Raw genomic sequence first — 20,766 nt, 5'->3', positions numbered from 1 at the left:
TCCCAAGGTGGTCAAGCAAAGATTATATGGTTTTGGGTGGTGCCTGTGGCTCAAAGGAGTAAGGCACTGGCCCCATATGCTGGAGGTGGTGGGTTGAATCCAGCCCCTGGCCAAAAACTGCAAAAAAAAAAAAAAAACAGAAAAAAAAGAATAATTTAGAAAAATGAGAAAATTGTGTTTTATGTAGATTTTTGTGAAACTCGCCTATAAATTTTGACCTTGTGAGGACCCTTTGTGTGAAGATTTTGATTACTCAATAAATTTATTAGTCAATTTACTAATTAACTTATCATAAGCCTGTATTGGATTTGTATTTCTTTTAATATAATTTTTCCATTACATTTTCATAGAAAGTTGTTTATTTTTATTTACCTTTTTAAACGTGCATAAGCTGATTTTAGTCTCTTGGGATTACAAAGTCTTTATTTCCTTTGGTATATCAATAATTCCTTTTATGGTTGGCTTTTAAATTTTATTTTAGCATAAAACCTGGTCCAAATATGAGAGAAAGGTCAAAATATATTCTAGTTGGCCCGATCTGAAACCTGGATTCATAATTTTAAGGTCTGAGGTTCTTCGCTTGAATTGAGATGCAGGAGTCCTCAAACTTTTTAAACAGGGGGCCAGTTCACTGTCCCTCAGACTGTTGGAGGGCTGGACTACAGGCCCTGGGACAAGTCAGCTGCTAAGCAGGACAGGCAGCAGCAATAAAAACACCCAGTGGGCTGGATAAATGTCCTAGGTGGGCTGCATGTGACCCGTGGGCCGAAGTTTGAGGACATCTGCTGGCATCATACTGTAAATATCGGGATAGGTGAACATATATTTGCCATATTTGTGCTCTCCATCTTTGCACATGCATCTGTTAGCACTGTTTGGTAAAAAGAATGTACTGTTGCCATTGAATTGCCTTGACACCGCTATTGGACATGAATTAATTGGATGTCTATGTGCATCTGATTCTGGATTCTCTTTGCTTATTATGAGCTATGTTTATCTTTTTGCTAATACCACACTGTATTGATGTATGTTTCTTAACAGTAAGTCTTAAAATCAGGTCATGAGAGTCTTCCACCTTTTTCTTTGAGGAATGTAAATTTGAGCTAATCAAAAAATTATGTAATTCATCATAGTAAAAGTAAAGAAGAAAAAACATACATGATCATATGATTATATGTAGTAAAGGATTTGAGAAAATTTAATACCAATTAATGATGAATTCTTAACATACTGAGAATAAAAGGGCTCTTTCTTAATTTGATTGATAGTGTGTTAAAAAACTTAACATTGTAATTTCATATGGAAGGGTTTCTCCTGAGTTTGAAAATAATGTGTTGGAAATTTTAACCTGGGGTGTTGGTTAGAGAAACAAAGGAAAGAGAAAGAAATAAAAAAGTACAAGGATTGGAAAGGAAGAAATAAAACTTCATTTTTTAGAGATGACATGATTGCATATATTAAAAAATCCAGTAGAATTTACAGATAAACGATTAGAATTGATGTTTGCAATTAGCTGGATACAAGATCAGTATAAAATGATGGAAATTATATCTATATACCTTCAATGACCAATCATAAAATGAAAGTTTATACTTAGGCATCATTTGTAGAAGCATCATCAAACTTCAGATACAAAAGCCCGTGCTTCTCCCTTTGGCTGCCCAGAGCTCCTTAAGCTTTTCTCCTGAGAGTTATTCTCATGAAAATTTCTTGCAGATGCACACAGAACAGACACAAAATGAAGCCCTCCTAAGGGTTTTCAGTTATTTACTCTCCCTCTGGCACACTTAGTTTTGAGTGTGGACATTGAGTGTGGACATCTCTGTCTCTGGGCTCTCATCAGCACTCAACTCCTTCCCCTCTACATTTGTATTAGATGGTGGGCAGCATTGCTGTGTTTCACTATCTACTACTCTCTTACCCTGTATCTTCCAGAATTTGTGCAGATTTTCCAGCTTCTGGAACACTTCCCTGTATTCCTCTTTTGTAATAAATTATAGTGGGTTTTGTATTTTACCTAAGTGTGTTTTTGAAGGCAGGGGATATACTTATGTGTGCTTTGTCTGTTATCTTGAACTAAAAGAGTCATTCATGTTTATAGTTCTCTCTTTTTCTTTCTTTCTTTCTTTCTTTTTTTTTTTTTTTTTTTGAGACAGAGTCTCACTATGTCACCCTCAATAGAGTGTTATGGCATCACAGTTCACAGCAACCTCAAAGTCTTGCCTCAGCCTCCCAACTAGCTGAGACTTACAGGCACCTGCCACAACACCTGGCTATTTTTTTGTTGTTGTACTTGTCATTGTTGTTTGGCAGGCCTGGGCCAGGTTCAAACCCACCAGGCCCAGTGTATGTGGCCAGCGCCCTAACTGCTGAGCTATAGGCGCCAAGCCTCTTCTCTTAATTTTTCAGTAGTCTAATCTCTCTGATGTCTCTTTTCATCATTTAAAACTTCTTTCTCATCCTTCATGACCTGTTCTTTTTCTGACCTACTTCATGACCTGTTCTTTTTCTGACCTTTCATGACCTACTTCGTAAATATTGCTGTTTCCTTAAATGCCTTACATGGTCCTTTTCTCTCCCCAGTCTGTGTCCTTTCTGAGCCAGCTCTTTTTCTCTTATGACTTTAGTTACCATATAAGGACTGATGTCTCCTAGATACTTATTTTCTTTCTTCCTTATCTGTTCCAAAATCATGTAGCCACAAGTGGAGGAGTTAAGTAAGTCTTTATGTTCCACAAGTATTCTGAGTGCAAATGAAAAACTTCTGCCTCACTACAACCTTCTGGCCAATCTCTTATTCTTATTTATTTTTCCAATTTCTGCAAATAGTATAGCATCTCTGTGTATAGCTACATAAGAAAACAATGAACAGATTGTGTTTCCTATGATGTTTAGCTTTCCATTCTTTTATCTCTGCCATTTTGCCTCAATATAGATCACCTCTTAACTTGGGTCGTTGTTGCTTAAGACCACTATTCACATAGAGCAGTGATTTCTAACTGGAGGTGATTTTGCCCCCCTGAAGATATTTTTGACTATCCCAACTGGTGATGCTCCTGGCATCTAGTGTGTAGAAGATAGGGATACTACTAAACACCCTAAAATGCACAGGATGGTCCTTCACAAAAGTGTACAGTGTGAGGAGTGCCAAGCTAAAAAAAACCCTGTTCTAGATCATTGCTTCTGAAATGTGAATCTGGTTTTGTTGAATACCTCTTGGGCTTACACATACCTCTTCAGCAGAGATCTCCAGGTTGGGGTATGGGCTCTACAGAGTACTCATTGTAATCCACTGATGTAGGAGAAATGTATACAGGAATTCTGTTTATAGTAATTGTACCTAAAACAAAGAAGGCCCTAAGTTTCTTTAGTATATTAAGTTACAGAACACATATAATTTAAAAATGTATATATATAAAAATCAGCATGAAAGTGTTTGTGTTGATTAAGTATTCTCAAGTATAAGATAGCATTAGAGCCTTGATAGGCATTCTTATTTGTAGTTTGTTTTAAACTCTCAACAGTAAACATAATGGGTTAGTTTACAAAAATATTTTTCTGTCCTGAATTTTGAAATAATCAGAAATGTGCCATTACAGGCATCAGTGTCATTCAAGGACGTGACTGTGGAATTTACCTGGGAGGAGTGGCAGCAGATGGGCCCTGTTCAGAGGAACTTGTACAGAGATGTGATGCTGGAGAACTATAGCCACCTTGTCTCAGTGGGTGAGCAGACCTTACCATGTGACTCCCTCTACAGTGTAATTGTGTTTTTTCTTTTTTCATGTTAATCACTTTTATTGAGGTGTATTTAACAGAAAATAAAATTCAGCACCTTTCAGTATACAAGTCAGTGAGTTTTGAAAGATGTGTACAATTGCTTACCACCTTTCAGTCATGATTTAGAACATTTCCAGTTCTAGTAGCCCTTTGCTGTGATTCTCCTTCCCCTCATACCTACCCCTTGAATCCTGGCAACTATTGATCTGCTTTCTATTACAGTAATTTTGCCTTTTCTCAAACTTCATGTACATGGAATCATAGAGTATATATTCCCTTTTGTCTGGCTTCTTTCCTTTAGTATGATGCTTTTAAGACTCATGCATGTGTTTGTGTGTATCAGTAATTAATTATTTTTTTCTTAAGCAGTGTTCCTTTGCATGCATATACCACAATTTGTTGTCCTTTATCAGTTGGTTGACATGGGCTTTTTTCCAGTTTGGTCCTATTATGAATAAAGTTGCTGTGAACATTCACTTACAAGACTTTGTGTCAACATATTTTCATTTCTCTTGTGTAAATATCTAGGAGTGGATTTGGTAGGTCTTCTGGTAAATAAGTTTGCGTGTAACTTTATAAGAAACTACCAAATGTTTCCAAAATCACTCTATGTTTTTCATGCCCAAAGCATTATCTATGAGTTCTCATTGCTCTTTGATTACTGATACTTGGTAAGTCTTATTATTTTTAACCATTTTGGTTGGTCTCTAGTTATGTCTTATTATATTTTAATTTACATTTCTCTGGTGTCTAATGATGTTGAATCTTTTCTCATGTGCTTTGTAGCCATTCATAAATCTTCATTAAGTGTCTGATCAAATATTTAGCCCATTTTTGGTTTGGTTTTTAGGGGGGTTTGTCTTATTATTACGTGGAAGAAGTTTAGGCTTTATTAGATATATGTTTTAGAAACCTTTCCTCTCCATGTCTGGCTTTCCTTTTTTAAAAGCTTTTTTTTATTTTTCTATTTTGAGAAAGAATATTATTTACCCTGGCTAGTTGTGTGGTCATAGCTCACTGCAACCTTCAACTCCTGGGCTCAAGCAATCCTAATGATTCAGCCCCACACACAGCTGGGGCTACAGGTTTGTGTCACCATGCCTGGATAATTAAAAAAAAAAAAAAATTGTAGAGATGGGATCTCAATCTGTTGTCCAGGCTGGTCTCAAACTCCTGGTCTTAAGCAATCCTACTGCCTTGGCTTCCCGAAGCACTGGAATTAAGGCATGAGCCACTGCATCTGGCCAATTTTTGCCCATTTTTTGATGGAGATTTTTTTTTAACCATCGACTTTTAAGAATTTATGAAGTCTAGATATTAGTTCTTTGTCAAATATGTGGATTGCATATTTTCATACCTGTCTTTAACTTGTCTTTTCATCTTCTTTATAGGGTCTTTTATAAGAATACAGTATGTTTTTTATTTTGGTGAAGTCCAATTTATTGATTTTTAAATAATTTTGTCATGTCTAAAAACACCTTGCCAAGTTGTCGGCCCAAATGTTTTCCCCTATTTTTAAAAAATTATGTCATTTTATATTTTGTATTTAAATTATAGTGCATTTTGAGTTAATTTTTGCAAAGGACATTAAGTTTGAGATTTTTGTTTGTTTGTTTGTTTTGGCCTGTGGATATCCATTTGCTCCATCCAGCACTATTATCCTTCACTGAACTGCTTTTTCACCTTTGTTAAAAATCAGTTGGCTATACTTGTATGGGTCTATTTCTGTGTTCTCTAAATCAGATAGAGTGATACTTCCTACATTATATATTTTTCAGTCTTTTTTTAGGTATTCCAGTTACTTTTCTTTTACATATAAATATTTGAATAATGCTACTGTGTTAAAAAAAATCTTATTGGGGTCCAGTGCCTGTAGCTCAGTGGCTAGGGCACTGGCCACATACACCAGGGCTGGTGAGTTCAAACCCGGCCTGGGCCTGCTAAACAACAGTGACAACTACAACCAAAAAATAGGCAGGCATTGTGGCAGGTGCCTATAGTCCCAGCTACTTGGGAGGCTGAGGTTGAGCTTAATCACTTAAGCCCAAGAGTTTGAGGTTGCTGTGAGCTGTGACGCCATAGCTCTCTACCAAGAGTAACATAGTGAGACTCTGTCTCAAAAAAAATCTTGTTGGGTGTTTGGTAGGAATTAAATTAAACCTATTTATCAGTTTTGTGACAGTTAACATCTTTACTCTGTTGAGTCTTAATAATCCATAAACATAATGTATCTTTCTGTTTACTTAGATTTTGATTTCTTCTTTTAGTGTTTTGTAGTTGTCAATATAAACATCTTGCACATGTTTTGTTAAGTTTACACAGTATTTCATTTGATTGATTGTTAATGACATTGTGCTTTTAATTTTTTTTTTGTTTGTTTGTTTGTTTTGAGACAGAGTCTTACTGTGTCACCCTCGGTAGAGTACTATGGCATCACAGCTCACAGCAGCTTCAAACTCTTCGGCTTAAGAGATTCTCCTGCCCCAGCCTCTCCAATAGGTGGGACTACAGGAGCCCACCACAATGCCCAGCTATTTTTTTATTGCAGTTATCATTGTTGTTTAGCTGGCCCAGGCTAGGCTCAAACCCACCAGCCTTGGTGTATGTGACCAGCACTCTACTCAATGAGCTTATAGGCTCTGAGCCTGTGTTTTTAATTTGTTTCCCATACATGTTTCTAGTTTATAGGTATAAGATTGATTTTTGTATATTGCTCTTTTATACTGAGATCTTGCTGTACTTTCCTGAACTCTCTTAGTAGTTCTAGGAGGATTTTTGAAAATTTCTTGGAATTTTTTTATAGGCCAACATGTTGTCTAAGAGAAATGTCAGCTGAATATCTTCCTTTCTGATACATATGCCTTTTATTTTCTTTTAATGTGAGATCATAGACTGTTGACTTCAGTCTTTCCCCTTTTCTAATATAAGCATTTAGGAGTGCTTTGGCTGCATCAAATTATGTATTAGATCACAAGGAAAAATCTCTATATATTTTCTAATGGTTCTCCTCTGAACCCTGATTTGTATAGTATGTGAGAAGAAATGCAGTTATAATTCAAGAATGGTTTACTTAATATCCACTGTTTGGTAAATATCTGTGCAGTTTTTAACCTATTTAACACCACATTTTTAATTTTTATAGGGTGATTTGAACAGTTTCCTAGGTCAAGAAAAGTTTCTAGAAAATACTTGTGATAATTTGTTAAAGCTGGGTGAAGGATATATCAAGGTAGGAGCTCACTAAACTATTCTTTTTACTTTTTTAATGAAAATTGTCAAACTCAAAGAAAAAGATCCACTGACACATGAGAAAAGCTTTAAGGAATGTCTAGGAGTAAGTTAAGTAAGGAAATATAAATATTCTGTGCCAAGAAAAGAACAAATATGAAGAGCCCCAGTAGAAGAGAAAATAATGAGTACAGGGTCCTAAAAAAAATCAGTACATTTGGAACAGAGAGAGCAAGCAGGAATGTGGTACAAGATATGGAAGAAGACCAAGAGAATCTATACTATTGAGGTCATATTTTCAAGTTTTCAAGCAATGAATATCCATTGAGGTTTGAAGTAAAACTATAATACAATCATATCTGTCTTTAATAAATATAATTTTTGACACTACAGATGTGTTATATTTTACCCAGAAAAGTGCTAGTAATGCCTGCACATTGCAAAATGACATATACACAAGGGCTATTCCTTGCAGCATTATTTGTAATAGCAATATATTGTTAACAATCCAAATGTTCATCATTGACTAGTTAACTAAACTTGGGTTAAATCTAAACACAGCCATAGTAGGGATAACAGGTTATACACAGATAAAGGGTGATAGTCAAAATATGTCAAGAAAAGAGGAAGCAGAAAGATGCACATTGAAAGCTATCTTTTGAGTAAGAAAGGAAGACAGGAGTATATGTAATTCTTTGTATTTGCAAAACTGAAATGCCAGAAGAAAAATCAAAAAGAAGAAAAACAATGTTTCAGGAAAACCCCAGTACAGTGTAGAAAAACTGCAAACCCCCAACTCCTAAACTGAGATGGATCTGAGAGACCAAAGAATGACTCAGAGAAGTCTAGGTTGGTAAGTTAGATGAGTTTATTAGAGGCTACTTACACAAGACATTCACTCCTTGCACAGGAGTTCCCTGGACATTTAGTTCTCTAGACACTCAAAATCCTGGGCAGTGTAGGAGTTCTTTAGAGAACAAAAACTATGCCACATTGCCTACCGGTGGTGTTGGCCTTAAATCTCTTCCCAGTGAGTGATGCAGAGCTCTTACATTGTATCATTGCATATTCATGCTGAAACAAATCAAGCATATGCAGTACAATCATTAGGAAGTCTTCATATAACTCATGTTGTTATAATTCACCACTAGGTGGAGATTTTAGTATTTCAGTTAGCTATAGAATGTTACAGATCAGCTAAAGCAGTCAGGGCTGGTTTACTTCAGTTGTCTCTGTTCCAAGAAAGTGGCAGCTATCTGTTGACATCAGTTTAATTTATTTTGAAACTCTTTGTTGAGCACTCCAAGGTAACACAGCACAGTGTTCCTCTTTGTGTGGTAGTGAACTTCTTTGTTTCCCTCAAATGGAATAGGAGGGTAATGAGGAAGGGGGACAGGAATGGAAGTGATCTAAAGTATATAACCTAAGCTTACACCTTAGGAAACTATAAAAAGAAAGGAAAATTAAACCTAAAGCAGAAAAGGGAATAACAAATTATAACAGAAATCAGTGGCATTGAAAATAGGAAAGCAATAGAGAAAATCACAAAAACCAGACTAGTTCTCAGAAAAAAAAAAAAAAAGATTAACTTCTAGACAGGCTAACAAAAAGGAGGAAGATACAAGTTACTAATATCAAATATGAAATAAGGATCATTATTACATACCATAGACACTAAAAGTATCATAAATGAATACTTAAATAAGTGTATGCCCATAAATTTAATAATTTTAATGAAATAGACCAATTCCCTGAAACACAAACTTCTAAATGTACTCATTATGAAATAATCTAAATAATCCCCTATTTCTTTTTAAAAGTGAAATAACAGTGTAAAACCTTCTAAAAAAGAAAACACCAGGCCCAAAAGCTTTCATCATTGGATTCTACCAAATATTTAAGAGGTAATACCAAGTCTACACAAACTCATCCAGGAAAGTGAAGAAGAGAAAACATTTCTCAACCATTTTATGCCAGTATTACTATAGGAAAATGAGAAAACTATGAACAAACAAAAGTACACACTAATAATTTCTCATTAACATAGATGCAAAGGTCTTTTATAAATGTTATGAAGCTGAATTCTATAATAAGGAAAATATAACCAAATAAGTTTTATTTCACAAATGCCTGGATGCTTTCATCATTGGATTCTACCAAATATTTAAGAGGTAATACTAAGTCTACACAAACTCATCCAGAAAAGTGAAGAGGAAAAAACATTTCTCAACCATTTTATGCCAGTATTACTATAGGAAAATGAGAAAACTATGAGCAAACAAAACTACACACTAATATTTCTCAATAACATAGATGCAAAAGTTTTTTTACAAATGTTATGAAGCTGAATTCTGTAATATATAACAAGGAAAATATAACCAAATAAGTTTTATTTCAGAAGTGCAGTCTGGTTCAGCATTCAAAAATCAATCCACATAAGTCATCACACTAGCAGACAATAAGAAAAACGTTATGGTCATACTGATGGAAGAATAAAAAACATTTAACTAAATATACAGTCCATTCATTTAAAAAAAAAATTTTCAAAAAATTGGGAATAGAAGGATATGATTTCATTAAGGATATATAGGAAAAACCTAAAGCAAATCATCATACTTAGAGGAAGGAGATAGAACACTTTCACTTAGGGAATAAAGGAAGGATTTTATTTCCCAGGAAATGTTTATTAACAAACTTATTCTAAAATAAATTTTTATAGAAAATCAGGGAACCACAACAGCCAAAAAATAAGCCTGAAAAAGAACAACATTGAAGGATTCACATTTTCAAATTCAACTCTTACAGTATATGTTGTAGTTAAGATAGTATGATATTGGTGAAGGATATTCAGTGGAATACATAGATTCACACAAATATAAAAAGCAAATTTTGACAAAAGCACAGAGGCAATTCAAAGGAGAAAGGAAAGACTTTCATCCATTCTGCTGGAACAATTAAACATTAGTATGGAAAAAAAGGGAGGCGAAATGAAATCAGACCTTACATTTGTACAAAAATTAACTCAAAATGAATAATAGGTCTTTTTTTTAAAGGAAGTTTATTAAGGATTTTCATAACAAGCTGGGCACAATCCTAATGCCTGTAGGCCCTGTGGAAAATCCAGTTTTGCTTTTTTTTGGCTGGGGCTGAGTTCGAACCCATCACCTCTGGCATAGGGGGCCGGTGCTCTACTCCTTTGAGCCACAGCTGCCACTCTGAATCATAGATTTTAATGTAAAATGCAAAACAAAAACTGAGAAGGAAACATAAAAGAAAATCTGTAAACTGGAGTTAGTGTTCATTTGTTTTATATAAAACTAGAAGAACAATCTATGAAAGGAACAATTGATATGTTGTACATTAACACATTGCTGACTGGTCACAAGTTACCCAATAGTGTGGATAATTTCTGTGTAAAATTGTTGGTCAACAATGTGTTAACTTAGCAGCTGTTTCCTGATTCATTTTTTTCAGTCTCAATTCCCTGTTGTCCTAAATTCAGCCAATTTTTTTCTTTCTCCCCTCCTCTTATCTCAGCTGCTTATAATCTAGAATCACCTAGCACCTCTAACATCTTAACACATTGTTGACCAGCAGTTTTAGCGCAAACTATCCATGTTTATGGATAACCTGTGACTAGCCAGTAATGTGTTAAAATTTAAAAACTCCTCTGCAAAGACACTGTTAAAAAAATGAAAACACAAGACATAGACTTGGAGAAAATAAATTTAAAATCAAATATCTGATAGTGAACTTGTATTCAGAATATATAAAGAACTCTCAAAACTCAGGAATAAGAATGACATCAGCAAAACATTGGACTAGAAAACTGCAAGTTTTCTGTTCCCCCTAGAAATGTCTAAAAAACAACCAACTAAATAAACTTTGTCAGACTATTGGAAAACAAAAGCTTACAGCAACCAAGTAAACAGGAAAAGGCCATCTTCAAAATGGTAGGAAGGTCTTGTGTTTTAATTTACCCTTGACACAGCTCTTCCCCAATATAATGGGGGTCTTGGTCTTAAGCAGGTGGCAGCGTAGTTCCCAGGTCTTCCTCCAAACCAAACAGAGCACAGCATATCTTATTTACAAATTATTATGTGCATCTCTTCTGACTTGTCTGAGATATACCTGAATGACTCTTAAGTGCTAATATGTTTTACAGAGTGTAGGCAAGAAAAGTGGTGGGCTTTGCTCATAAAAGCTGCAAGGTTCACTAAAGTTCACAAATACCTAGAGCAAGAGAATGTAGTAGAGGTCTACAATAGACTGTGTAAGGCCCAGAGGAGAAGCCAGGATGAGATTCTAGAAAATTCGGATATGCAAAATTATGTATGTGTATGGAGAAATATAGAAATCCATGCACATATCCAGGAAAGATGCATGTTCCAAGAAGACCATAGGCTTTCACCTCAGGTTGATTCCTAGACTCAGTATAGCCTGAGATAAGTAGCAAAAGAGTTCCCCAGACCAGAACATATTTGCAAAGATTTGGAGACGTAGTTGTGTTTGGGGGTGGTGGTTTTGTTTATTACTTTGGGGGATTTTGTGTGTATGTTTTAGCTCCTAGCATTGAAGGTAATCTATGTCAAAACATTAGCTGATTATGAGCTAAAGGAATAGAAACTTTAGTGATCATGTGAAGATGAGAAAAATTGTCTTTGCAAAAAATAGTTTGGAAAAGTCTTAAATGGGCCACAGCCTTCAGTACTCAATAAATAAAAACAACATACCTGGGTAATCATGGAGAAACTAATTTCCACTGTTCCCACATTATAATAATCAAACACCTACTTTTTAATAAAAAGTCATAAGGCATATAGTACAAATAAACAGAAAAATATAGTTGATTCAAAGGAAGAGACTAAACTGATAGAAACTGTTCCTGAGGAAGCCCAGAAATTGGATTTACTCAACAAAGACTTTAACATAGCTGTCTTTAAAATGATCAAAGCGCTAAAAGAAACATGGAAAGAGAAGTATATTACAAAAACTATACGTGAATAAAATTAACAACAAAAGAGAGGGGCAGAGGCAAGATGGCCAATTGGAGCCAGGTTTCTACAGAGGCTCCCATCCAGAAGCAGATTTAAAGGAAAGAAGTTTAGCGAGTAAGCTGATGGTTTGGAGCTGAGCCAAGAGAGAAGGTTGAAAAATGCACATCAACCCTGCTGAGGCAAGCTGCAACCCCAAGGAAACAAACAATATGTACAAAAGCAATTGTCAAGCAGATGAAATCCCCTCCTTCATGAGAACGGCTCACAGTATACTTTATACAAACAAGCAAGCAGAGTTCAGATCTCCTATTTTTTCCCATGGGAGAGACCCTCTAAAAACTGGAACTCCTTCCCCAGAGAGGACCTATTAACATGCCACAGCACTCTCCCACCAGGCATAAAACTGTATACATTCTCTACCTGCAATTCTGAACTCCCAGGACTCCCCTCCACACTCACCCCATGGTCTGGAAGCCTGTCCCCCATGGAGTCCAGATTCTTGGGCATTTACTAGAGAGGTATGGACAAGGTGTGGGCTGTCCAACTACCAGGCTTATCAGTATTCTCAATTAATGTGAGTGGTTTAAATTGTCCTGTAAAGAGGCACAGGTTGGCTGACTGGATACAAAAACTCAAGCCAAACATCTGCTGCATACAAGAATCTCATCTTACTTTAAAAGATAAATATAGACTCAGGGTGAAGGGAGGATGGTTATCTATATTTCAGGCAAATGGAAATCAGAAAAAAACAGGTGTTGCAATTTTATTTGCATATACAATAGGCTTTAAACCAACAAAAGAAAGGAAAGATAAGGATGGTCACTTCATATTTGTTAAAGGTAACACTCAACATACAGAGATTTCAATTATTAACATTTATGCACCCAACCACCCAACTATGCCTCAGTTTATAAGAGAGACTCTCACAGACATGAATTTGATTTCCTCCAGCATCGTAATAGTCGGAGATTTTTAGGCAGTGTTGGATAGATCCTCCAGTAAGAAACTCAGCAAAGAAATTTTAGACTTAAACTTAACCATTCAGCATTTGGATTTAACAGACATCTACAGAACATTTCATCCTAACAAAATTGAATACACATTCTTCTCATCAGCCCATGGAACATCCTCCAAAACTGATCACATTTTAGGTCACAAGTCTAACCTCAGCAAATTTAAAAGAATAGAAATTATTCCTTGCATCTTTTCGGACCATCATGGAATAAAAGTTGAACTCAGTAACAACAGGAATCTGTAGACTCATATAAAAACATGAAAACTAAATAACCACTCAAAGGAGTAGGGCGCTGGCCCTATATGCCAGAGGTGGCGGGTTCAAACCCAGCCCTGGCCAAAAAACTGCAAAAAAAAGAAAACTAAATAACCTTATCCTGAATGATAACTGGGTCATAGATGAGATTAAGAAGGAAATTACCAAATTTTTGGAACAAAATGATAATGAAGACACAAATTACCAGAACCTCTGGGATACCACAAAGGCAGTCCTAAGAGGGAAATTTATAGCACTACAAGCCTTCCTCAAGACAACAGAAAGGGAGGAAGATAACAACTTAATGGGGCATCTCAAGCAACTGGAAAAGGAAGAACATTCCAATCCCAAACCCAGGAGAAGAAAAGAAATAACCAGAATTAAATGAAATTGAAAACAAAAGGATTATACAAGAGATCAAGAAATCAAATAGTTGGTTTTTTGAGGTCAATAAAATAGATAAACCTTTGGCTAAAAAAAAAAAAAAAAAAAGAGTAAAATCTGTAATGTCATCAAGCAGAAATGGCAAAGACGAAATAACAACAGTCTCCTCAGAAATTCAAAAACCTTTAATGAATATTACAAGAAACTGTATTCTCAGAAATACAAAAATTTGAAGGAAAGAGATCAAAGCTTGGAAGCTTACCACCTTCCTAGACCTAGCCAGAATGAAGTGGAAATGTTGAATAGGCCTATATCAAGTTCTGAAATAGCATCAATTATACAAATTCTCCCTAAAAAGAAAAGCCCAGGACTAGATGGCTTCACATCAGAATTCTATTACTCACATCACAAAATCCCAAAACCAGAGATGTTGGCATGGATGTGGAGAAAAGGGAACACTTCTGCACTTCTGGTGGGAATGCAAACTAATATCTTCCTTTTTGAAAGATGTTTGGAGATCACTTGGGGATCTAAAAAATAAGACCTGCCATTTGATTCTTCAGTTTCTCCAGTAGGTATATATCCAGAAGACCAAAAGTCAGATTATAACAAAGATATTTGTATCAGAATATTTATTGCAACCCAATTCATAATTGCTAAGTCATGGAAGAAGTGCCCATTGACCCATGAGTGGATTAATTGTGGTATATGTACACTATGGAATATTATGCAGCCTTTAAAAAAGATGGAGACTTTACCTCTTTCATGTTTACATGGATGGAGCTGGAACATATTCTTCTTAGTAAAGTATCTCAAGAATGAAAGAACAAGTATCCTGTGTACTCAGCCCTACTATGAAACGAATTTATAGCTTTCATATGAAAGCTGTAACCCAACTATAACCCAAAATGAAGGGGAAAGGAAGGGGAGGGGAGGGGAGGGGGAAGGGTAGGTGGAGGGAAGATAACTGATGGGAACACACCTACAGTGCATTTTACAAGGGTACATGTTAAATTTACTAAGTGTAGAGTATAAATGTCTTAATAACTAAGAAAATGCAGTGAAGGCTGTTAACCAGTTTGATGAAAATATTTCAAATGGTATATAAAACCAGCACATTGTACCCCATGATTACATTAATGTACATAGCTATGATTTAATAAAATAAAATAACAGCAAAAAGATGGAAATTATGAAAAGGAACCAAATTCTGGAGTTGATAGTTACTATACAAGAAATGAAAATTTTGCCTACACAGGTTCAACAGCAGATTTGAGCAGGCAGAGAAAAAAAATTAGTGGATTTGAAGATAATCGAAGTCTTCATCTGTGGAACATAAAGTAAAAAAAAGATTAAGAAAAGTGAAAAGAGTCTCATAGACTGGTGGGGTACTATCAAGCCAGCCAACACATACATTATGGGAATTTCAGAAGAATGAGATAGGGGAACAGAAAGTTATTTGAAGAAATATTAGCTAAAACCTTTACACATTTATTAAAAGACATGAATCTACAAATCTAATATGTTGAATAAATTCCAACATTATAAACCTAAAGAAATACAAACTGAATTACATAATCAAACTGTCATAACACAATGACTAAAAGGAAATCTTGAAAGCAGCAAGAGAAGTGACACATATCACATGCAATGGAACTTGGTAAAATTATGAGCAGAATCATTGGTAACCAGAAGGTAGTGGGTTGATAGATTTAAAGTGCTTTAAAAAAAAAAAAAAACAAACTCATATCAACTGAAAATTCTATTTCCAGTAAAACTATCATTCAAAAAATGAGAAATTAAGATTTCCCTGGAGAGGCAAGTGAGAATATGGCTCTAGTTGGTCTTCTTGGAGCAATCTCTAAATTTCCCCTTGTCTTTTTCTTTCCTTGTGACCATCGTCATAATGACTTTAAATGTTCTGTTCATGGCAATACTTTTTTTTTATCCTGCTTCTCCAAATTCTTCCAGCCACTACCCATTACTTGATTCCACATTTTCCCAGGTAACTCTATAGCAACACTTCAATCCTTGGTACCAATTTCCTACCTTAGTTCATTTTTTGTTACAGAAAACCTGAAACTAGATAATTTATGTAGAAAATAAATTTATTTGGCTCACAGTTCTAGTGGATAGAAAGTCCAAGATTGGGCACCTTTATCTGATAAGGGGCCTCATGCTGCTTCAGCTTATGGTGGAAAGCAGAAGGAGAGTGAGCATGTGCACAGAGATTACCTGGCAAGACAGGAAGAAAGACTGAGAAAGTGAGGAAGCCAGATTCTTTTCAACAACCAGCTCTTGCAGGAACTAATCCGTTCTCACGAGACGAAGAACTTACCCTCATAGGAGGGGTTTAATGTATTCATGAGGAATCACACCCCATGAATCAAACATCTCCCGCTAGACCCCTCTTCCCAACACCACCACTTTATAGTCAATTTTCTTTCTTTTTTTTTTTTAAGTCTCACTTTATCACCCTTGATAGAGTGCCATGGTGTCACACAGCTCACAGCAACCTCCAGCTCCTGGGCTTAGGTGATTCTCTTGCCTCAGCCTCCTGAGTAGCTGGGACTACAAGCACCTGCCACAACACCTGGTTATTTTTTTGTTGCAGTTTGGCCAGGGCCAGGTTTGAAGCCACCACCCTTGGTGTATGGGGCCGGCACCCTATTCACTGAGCCACAGATGCCACACCTGTAGTCACATTTTAACATGGGTCTTGGAAGGGACAAACCATCTAAACTCTGGTTAAGGGTATGTCAAAGACGAGCCAATTGAAATATCTCCCAACAGCCCAAGTTGTAAGTGTTAAGCAATAAAATAAATAACATAGTATTGGTTTATAATCGAAAGTGGAAAATACCCATGAATCCATACTGATATAGATAAGTGATTGTATAAATAAATTTATAATAAATAAATGGGAGAGAATAGAAAAATTCCCCAAACAGAAGAATTCCTAATAATTTACATAGTACTGCCCATTGAAGGAAATAGGTCAGAAATTTCCACCCCTTTAGTAGGCTGAGTCTGGTGACTTTCTTCTGTAGAGTATAGTGTGCACTGACAGAAAAAGAAGTTACTTTTTGGTGGAGAACTCTCACATACACTACCTAAGCTAGGTAATCAAGGTTGATAGCATGTACCTTTGATGATATGTGGTAAGAATGGCAGACACTTGACATTCTACAATGACCTTTAAAGTATGAAGGGTATCAAAAATACAGTTTAGAGCTTAAGATGACGTGACTAAACATAACATGGAATCATGGACAAAGCTGTGGAACAGAAAAAAGGCATTGGATAAAAATATAAGGACATCTGAATAAAGTATGGACTTTATTTAAATAATTTTCCAATATTGTATCATTAGCTGTGACAGACTTAGCATTGTAATTTACGATGTTTACAGTGTGTGAAATAGGTTCAAGGTACACAGGAATTCTCATTTCTGTGCTTGCAACTTTTTTGTGACTCTAAATCTATTCTAAAATAAAATGTTTATTTTTTAAAAAGCAATTTATGGGCACAGCAGCAGAATGGAGAGGGTGGAGTAAAGAGTCACTGAACTTTATGATAGAACAATAAAAATAACTCAACCTTTATAGAGAAAAATAATGAGGCTCAACAAAAATGAACTTTTAATCTATTATTTTTAAGTGAATATTTTGCTGACAGCATATAGTTGGGTCACCCAGTTTTTAATATTTTGTTATAAGAGACTAATTAGAGAAAATAGACTAACATAGATTTTGCTTTTACATACAGTCTCTTGATCTCTCCCTTTTAATTGTAATAATTATTAAATCATGTAGGTTAAATGTTATTATGGATATACAAAATTGGGTATAAATCTAACATTTAACTACATGCTAACAATTTTTCCTATCTGTTCTTTTTTTCCATTTTTTCTGCCTTAGAATTTGTATTTTTAATAATTCCATTTTATCTACATTATTGGATGTAATTATCTACATCACCAAAATTAGAATGTTTGGCCATTATTTCTTCAATTGTTTTACCCTTCTCCCTTTTTTCTTCTGGAATGCTAATTATACATCTGTTAGACTACTTGACATTATCCCACAGGTCATAGATAACTGCTTATTATTTTCTAGTCTTCATTCACTGTGGGTTTCTTCTTTTATAGTTTTTTTTTAAGTTTTGATCTTTATGTCATTTGTTTATGTGTTGTCTATATTCTTATTAATCCTATCCAATGTTTTCTCATTTGTTGTTCGGTGGATTTGTTTTCTCATTTCAGATATTGTATTTTTTATATCTAGAATTTCAGTTTGGAACTTTTAAAATATCTTTCCTTTTTTCTTATCATCTTCATTTTTTTGTCCTTCTTAAACATATGAAGTATGACTGCTGTTCTAGTGAGCTTGACTTAGTTGTTTGATATGTGTCATTTCTTACTCTGTTGCTACTAATCAGCTTTACTTCTTGACAAGAGAAATTGCTGCTTCTATTCATACCACATGCGTGCTGGATATTGTGAATTTTACATTGCTAGGTGCTAGATTTTGTTGCATCCTTTGAAAAGTTTTTAAATCATTTCTGGGATGTAGTTAAATTACTTGAAATTAGTTTGATACTTTCAAACAAATTTCATTGTTTTTTAGATGAAGGGTAAATCTGAGAAGTCCTCATGAAATCTCTTGTTAGAAACCTAAGACGTTGACTATTTTAGAATTTAGACTGGCAGTTCAGGGGCTCAAAGAGAGTGATCATTTATGAACATAAAAAAAATTGTCCTCTTCCAAAAAGGTCCAATGAGATGAGCAACCTTAATGTGTCATTTCTTAAGTTGTACTTTTCTTCACATTCAGAAACAGGAAAATTTATATAGCTAACTCAAGTCTTTAATTATTTCCCATTTACAGGGTACTGCTTTACAAAACCAGAACTGATCTTCACATTGGAACAAGGAGAAGATGCATGGTTATTAGACAAAGGCAAAGAATTTCTAAGCAGGAGCTCCCTAGGTGAGTTATGAATATGGCAGAAAGTGCATTGATTCACTAGGAGTTCTCATACAACTCAGCATATAGTCAGATTCATGGCTAAAATTTATTCTGTGAAAGGATATAAAACAAGATCAGCAAAGAAAATAGGTACTTGAGGCAAAGTTTATAGGAAACTAGTCACAAGCTTCTGAGTTCATGTAGTACAAAGTTAGTTCCCTAAGCAATAAATTATGATAATCTACGTGAAATGTTGTCTACCTGGAAAGTTCATTAGAAACTAGGTTCCCAGGTTTTTTAATCATTGGCTACTCATGTACTCACCCTCTGTCTAACATTTACCAATATCTCAGACTTTCAGATAAAGACAGGGTTCATCATATACTGTTTATACAAATAGTTTTGGCACAATGAACCCCTCTTAGCAATTCTAGGAATCTTGGAAACCCTCATGAAATCTAAGTTCCTAGATGCTAGCCAAGTGCTAATCATGGAAGAAAGACTTTCTAAGGGTAGCAGTGTCAGGCCTCCGTTATCAACTCTTGTCTGGACAAAAGCTATACAAATTCATGGCATAATGTAGACAAACATACTTGGTGCATAAGCTAATGTATTTATAAATGGATGAAATTATTAAGAGAGAACACTATCAGATTTTATCAAAGAGATACATTTAAAAACTAATTTGGGAAGTTCACAATATGGTTATGAGTCCCTAAGGCAATAAACACAAAAATACTTCAGTGTTTTATTATGTAACTAATACTTAAGTTTCAATTCAGGTCAGAAACAGATGAGAAAAAGGGCATTTTGATAATGCTAAAATAGATAATTTTAAGAGGATATTTAAAAAGTAGAAAATTTTAAAAATTATATTTAAAAGTTTTGAATACTTTTGCACCAAAGTATTAATTACATTTAAAAACTGTAAGTGTTTTAAAGAAAAACAGAAGCATTATTCATCACCCTCAGATGAAATTATCCCTGCTTCCTGTTTTGGTAAGGAAAGATTTATTGGAACACAGCTATGTCCATTCATTTATGTGTTCATGGTACAAGGCAGAGTTAAGTAGTTGCAACAAAGATCATATAATCAGCACAGCCCTCTTGCCTTATACAGAGAAATTTTACTGACCCCAACTCTAGAAATTATAAATAGCATATTTTATAAATGAATATGATATATCTTAATAAACTCTGAAGCAAAGAATAAACCTTTAAAATGACCTTGGAGCATTGACAAAATATATTAATGAAAGTATTTTAGGGAAATGTTCATAAATTCCACAAAGTAGAGATACTATTTTTCAATTAAAGTATAAATTTCAAACTATGAGTATTTAAGTCTATCTTGTTACCAAGAATGAATATATATTTTTTAAACAATTAAAGAGTAAATCAAAATTATCCAATATCTAGAAAAATTTTATTATAACCATTATCTATATCTTTGTGCTATATATAAAGCCGTTCTTAAAAGAAAATTTTTAGTCTCTTACGTTAAAAGCAAGAAAGTTTTCAAAGAAATCTAAGCAAAGTAAAAGATATAATAAAGATTAAGCAAATGGTATAAATTATAAAGCCAAAAAGTGGTTTGTTGGAATGAAAATAAATAGCAGACCTCAGCTAGAAAAAGGGAGAAAGCATTATTACTCATTTAAAGTTTTGGCTCAAGTTCTTCATAGTTCTGTGGTATAATTTTGGAATACTTTAGCCTACACTTTATCTTTTGTAAACTATAAATCAAAAGAGAATGAGATCCTGTGCCAGGCAGTTTTTGAATGAGCTCCATTCCTCCCTAAATTATGATTCATTACAAAGAATGGTCTGTGTTTCATTCTTCCCCATGATGAGTCCATGGAATGTAACATAAAAGTACTTTTATTATTTTTCTTTTTTGAAACAGAGTCTCAAACTGTCACCTTGGGTAGAGTGCTGTGGCGTCATAGCTCACAGCAATCTCCAGCTCTTGGGCTCAAGCAATCCTTTTGCCTCAGTTTTTCTATTTTTAGTAGAGACAGGGTCTTGCTTTTTGCTCAGGCTGGTCTGCAACTTAAGAGCTCAAGCAATCCACCCGCCTCAGCTTCCCAGAGTGCTAGGATTACAGGCGTCTGCCACCAAGCCCAGCCATATAAGT

At 34.9% G+C, this 20,766-nt stretch overlaps 1 protein-coding gene across 3 annotated transcripts in view; it reads left to right on the top strand.

Annotated features, from left to right (window-relative positions):
• Window positions 1-20,766, top strand: part of ZNF782 (zinc finger protein 782) — a 29,331-nt gene that overhangs the window by 3,176 nt on the left and 5,389 nt on the right. For 2 of the 3 annotated variants that reach the window (XM_023516266.1, XM_003795032.3), the window contains 2 exons: window positions 3,600-3,726; window positions 18,549-18,650. In XM_023516266.1, the coding sequence (XP_023372034.1) occupies window positions 3,657-3,726; window positions 18,549-18,650 (172 nt within the window). In that variant the 5' untranslated portion in view covers window positions 3,600-3,656. Of the gene's footprint in view, window positions 1-3,599; window positions 3,727-6,389; window positions 7,010-18,548; window positions 18,651-20,766 lie in introns of those variants that run through there. The other variant, XM_023516267.1, reaches the window with a different exon arrangement.

The sequence above is a fragment of the Otolemur garnettii genome, unplaced genomic scaffold (genome assembly GCF_000181295.1).
Source record: "Otolemur garnettii isolate 467f Iridium unplaced genomic scaffold, OtoGar3 scaffold00088, whole genome shotgun sequence".
Taxonomy (NCBI): Eukaryota; Metazoa; Chordata; class Mammalia; order Primates; family Galagidae; genus Otolemur; species Otolemur garnettii.
This window is presented reverse-complemented; position numbering and strand designations above follow the sequence as displayed.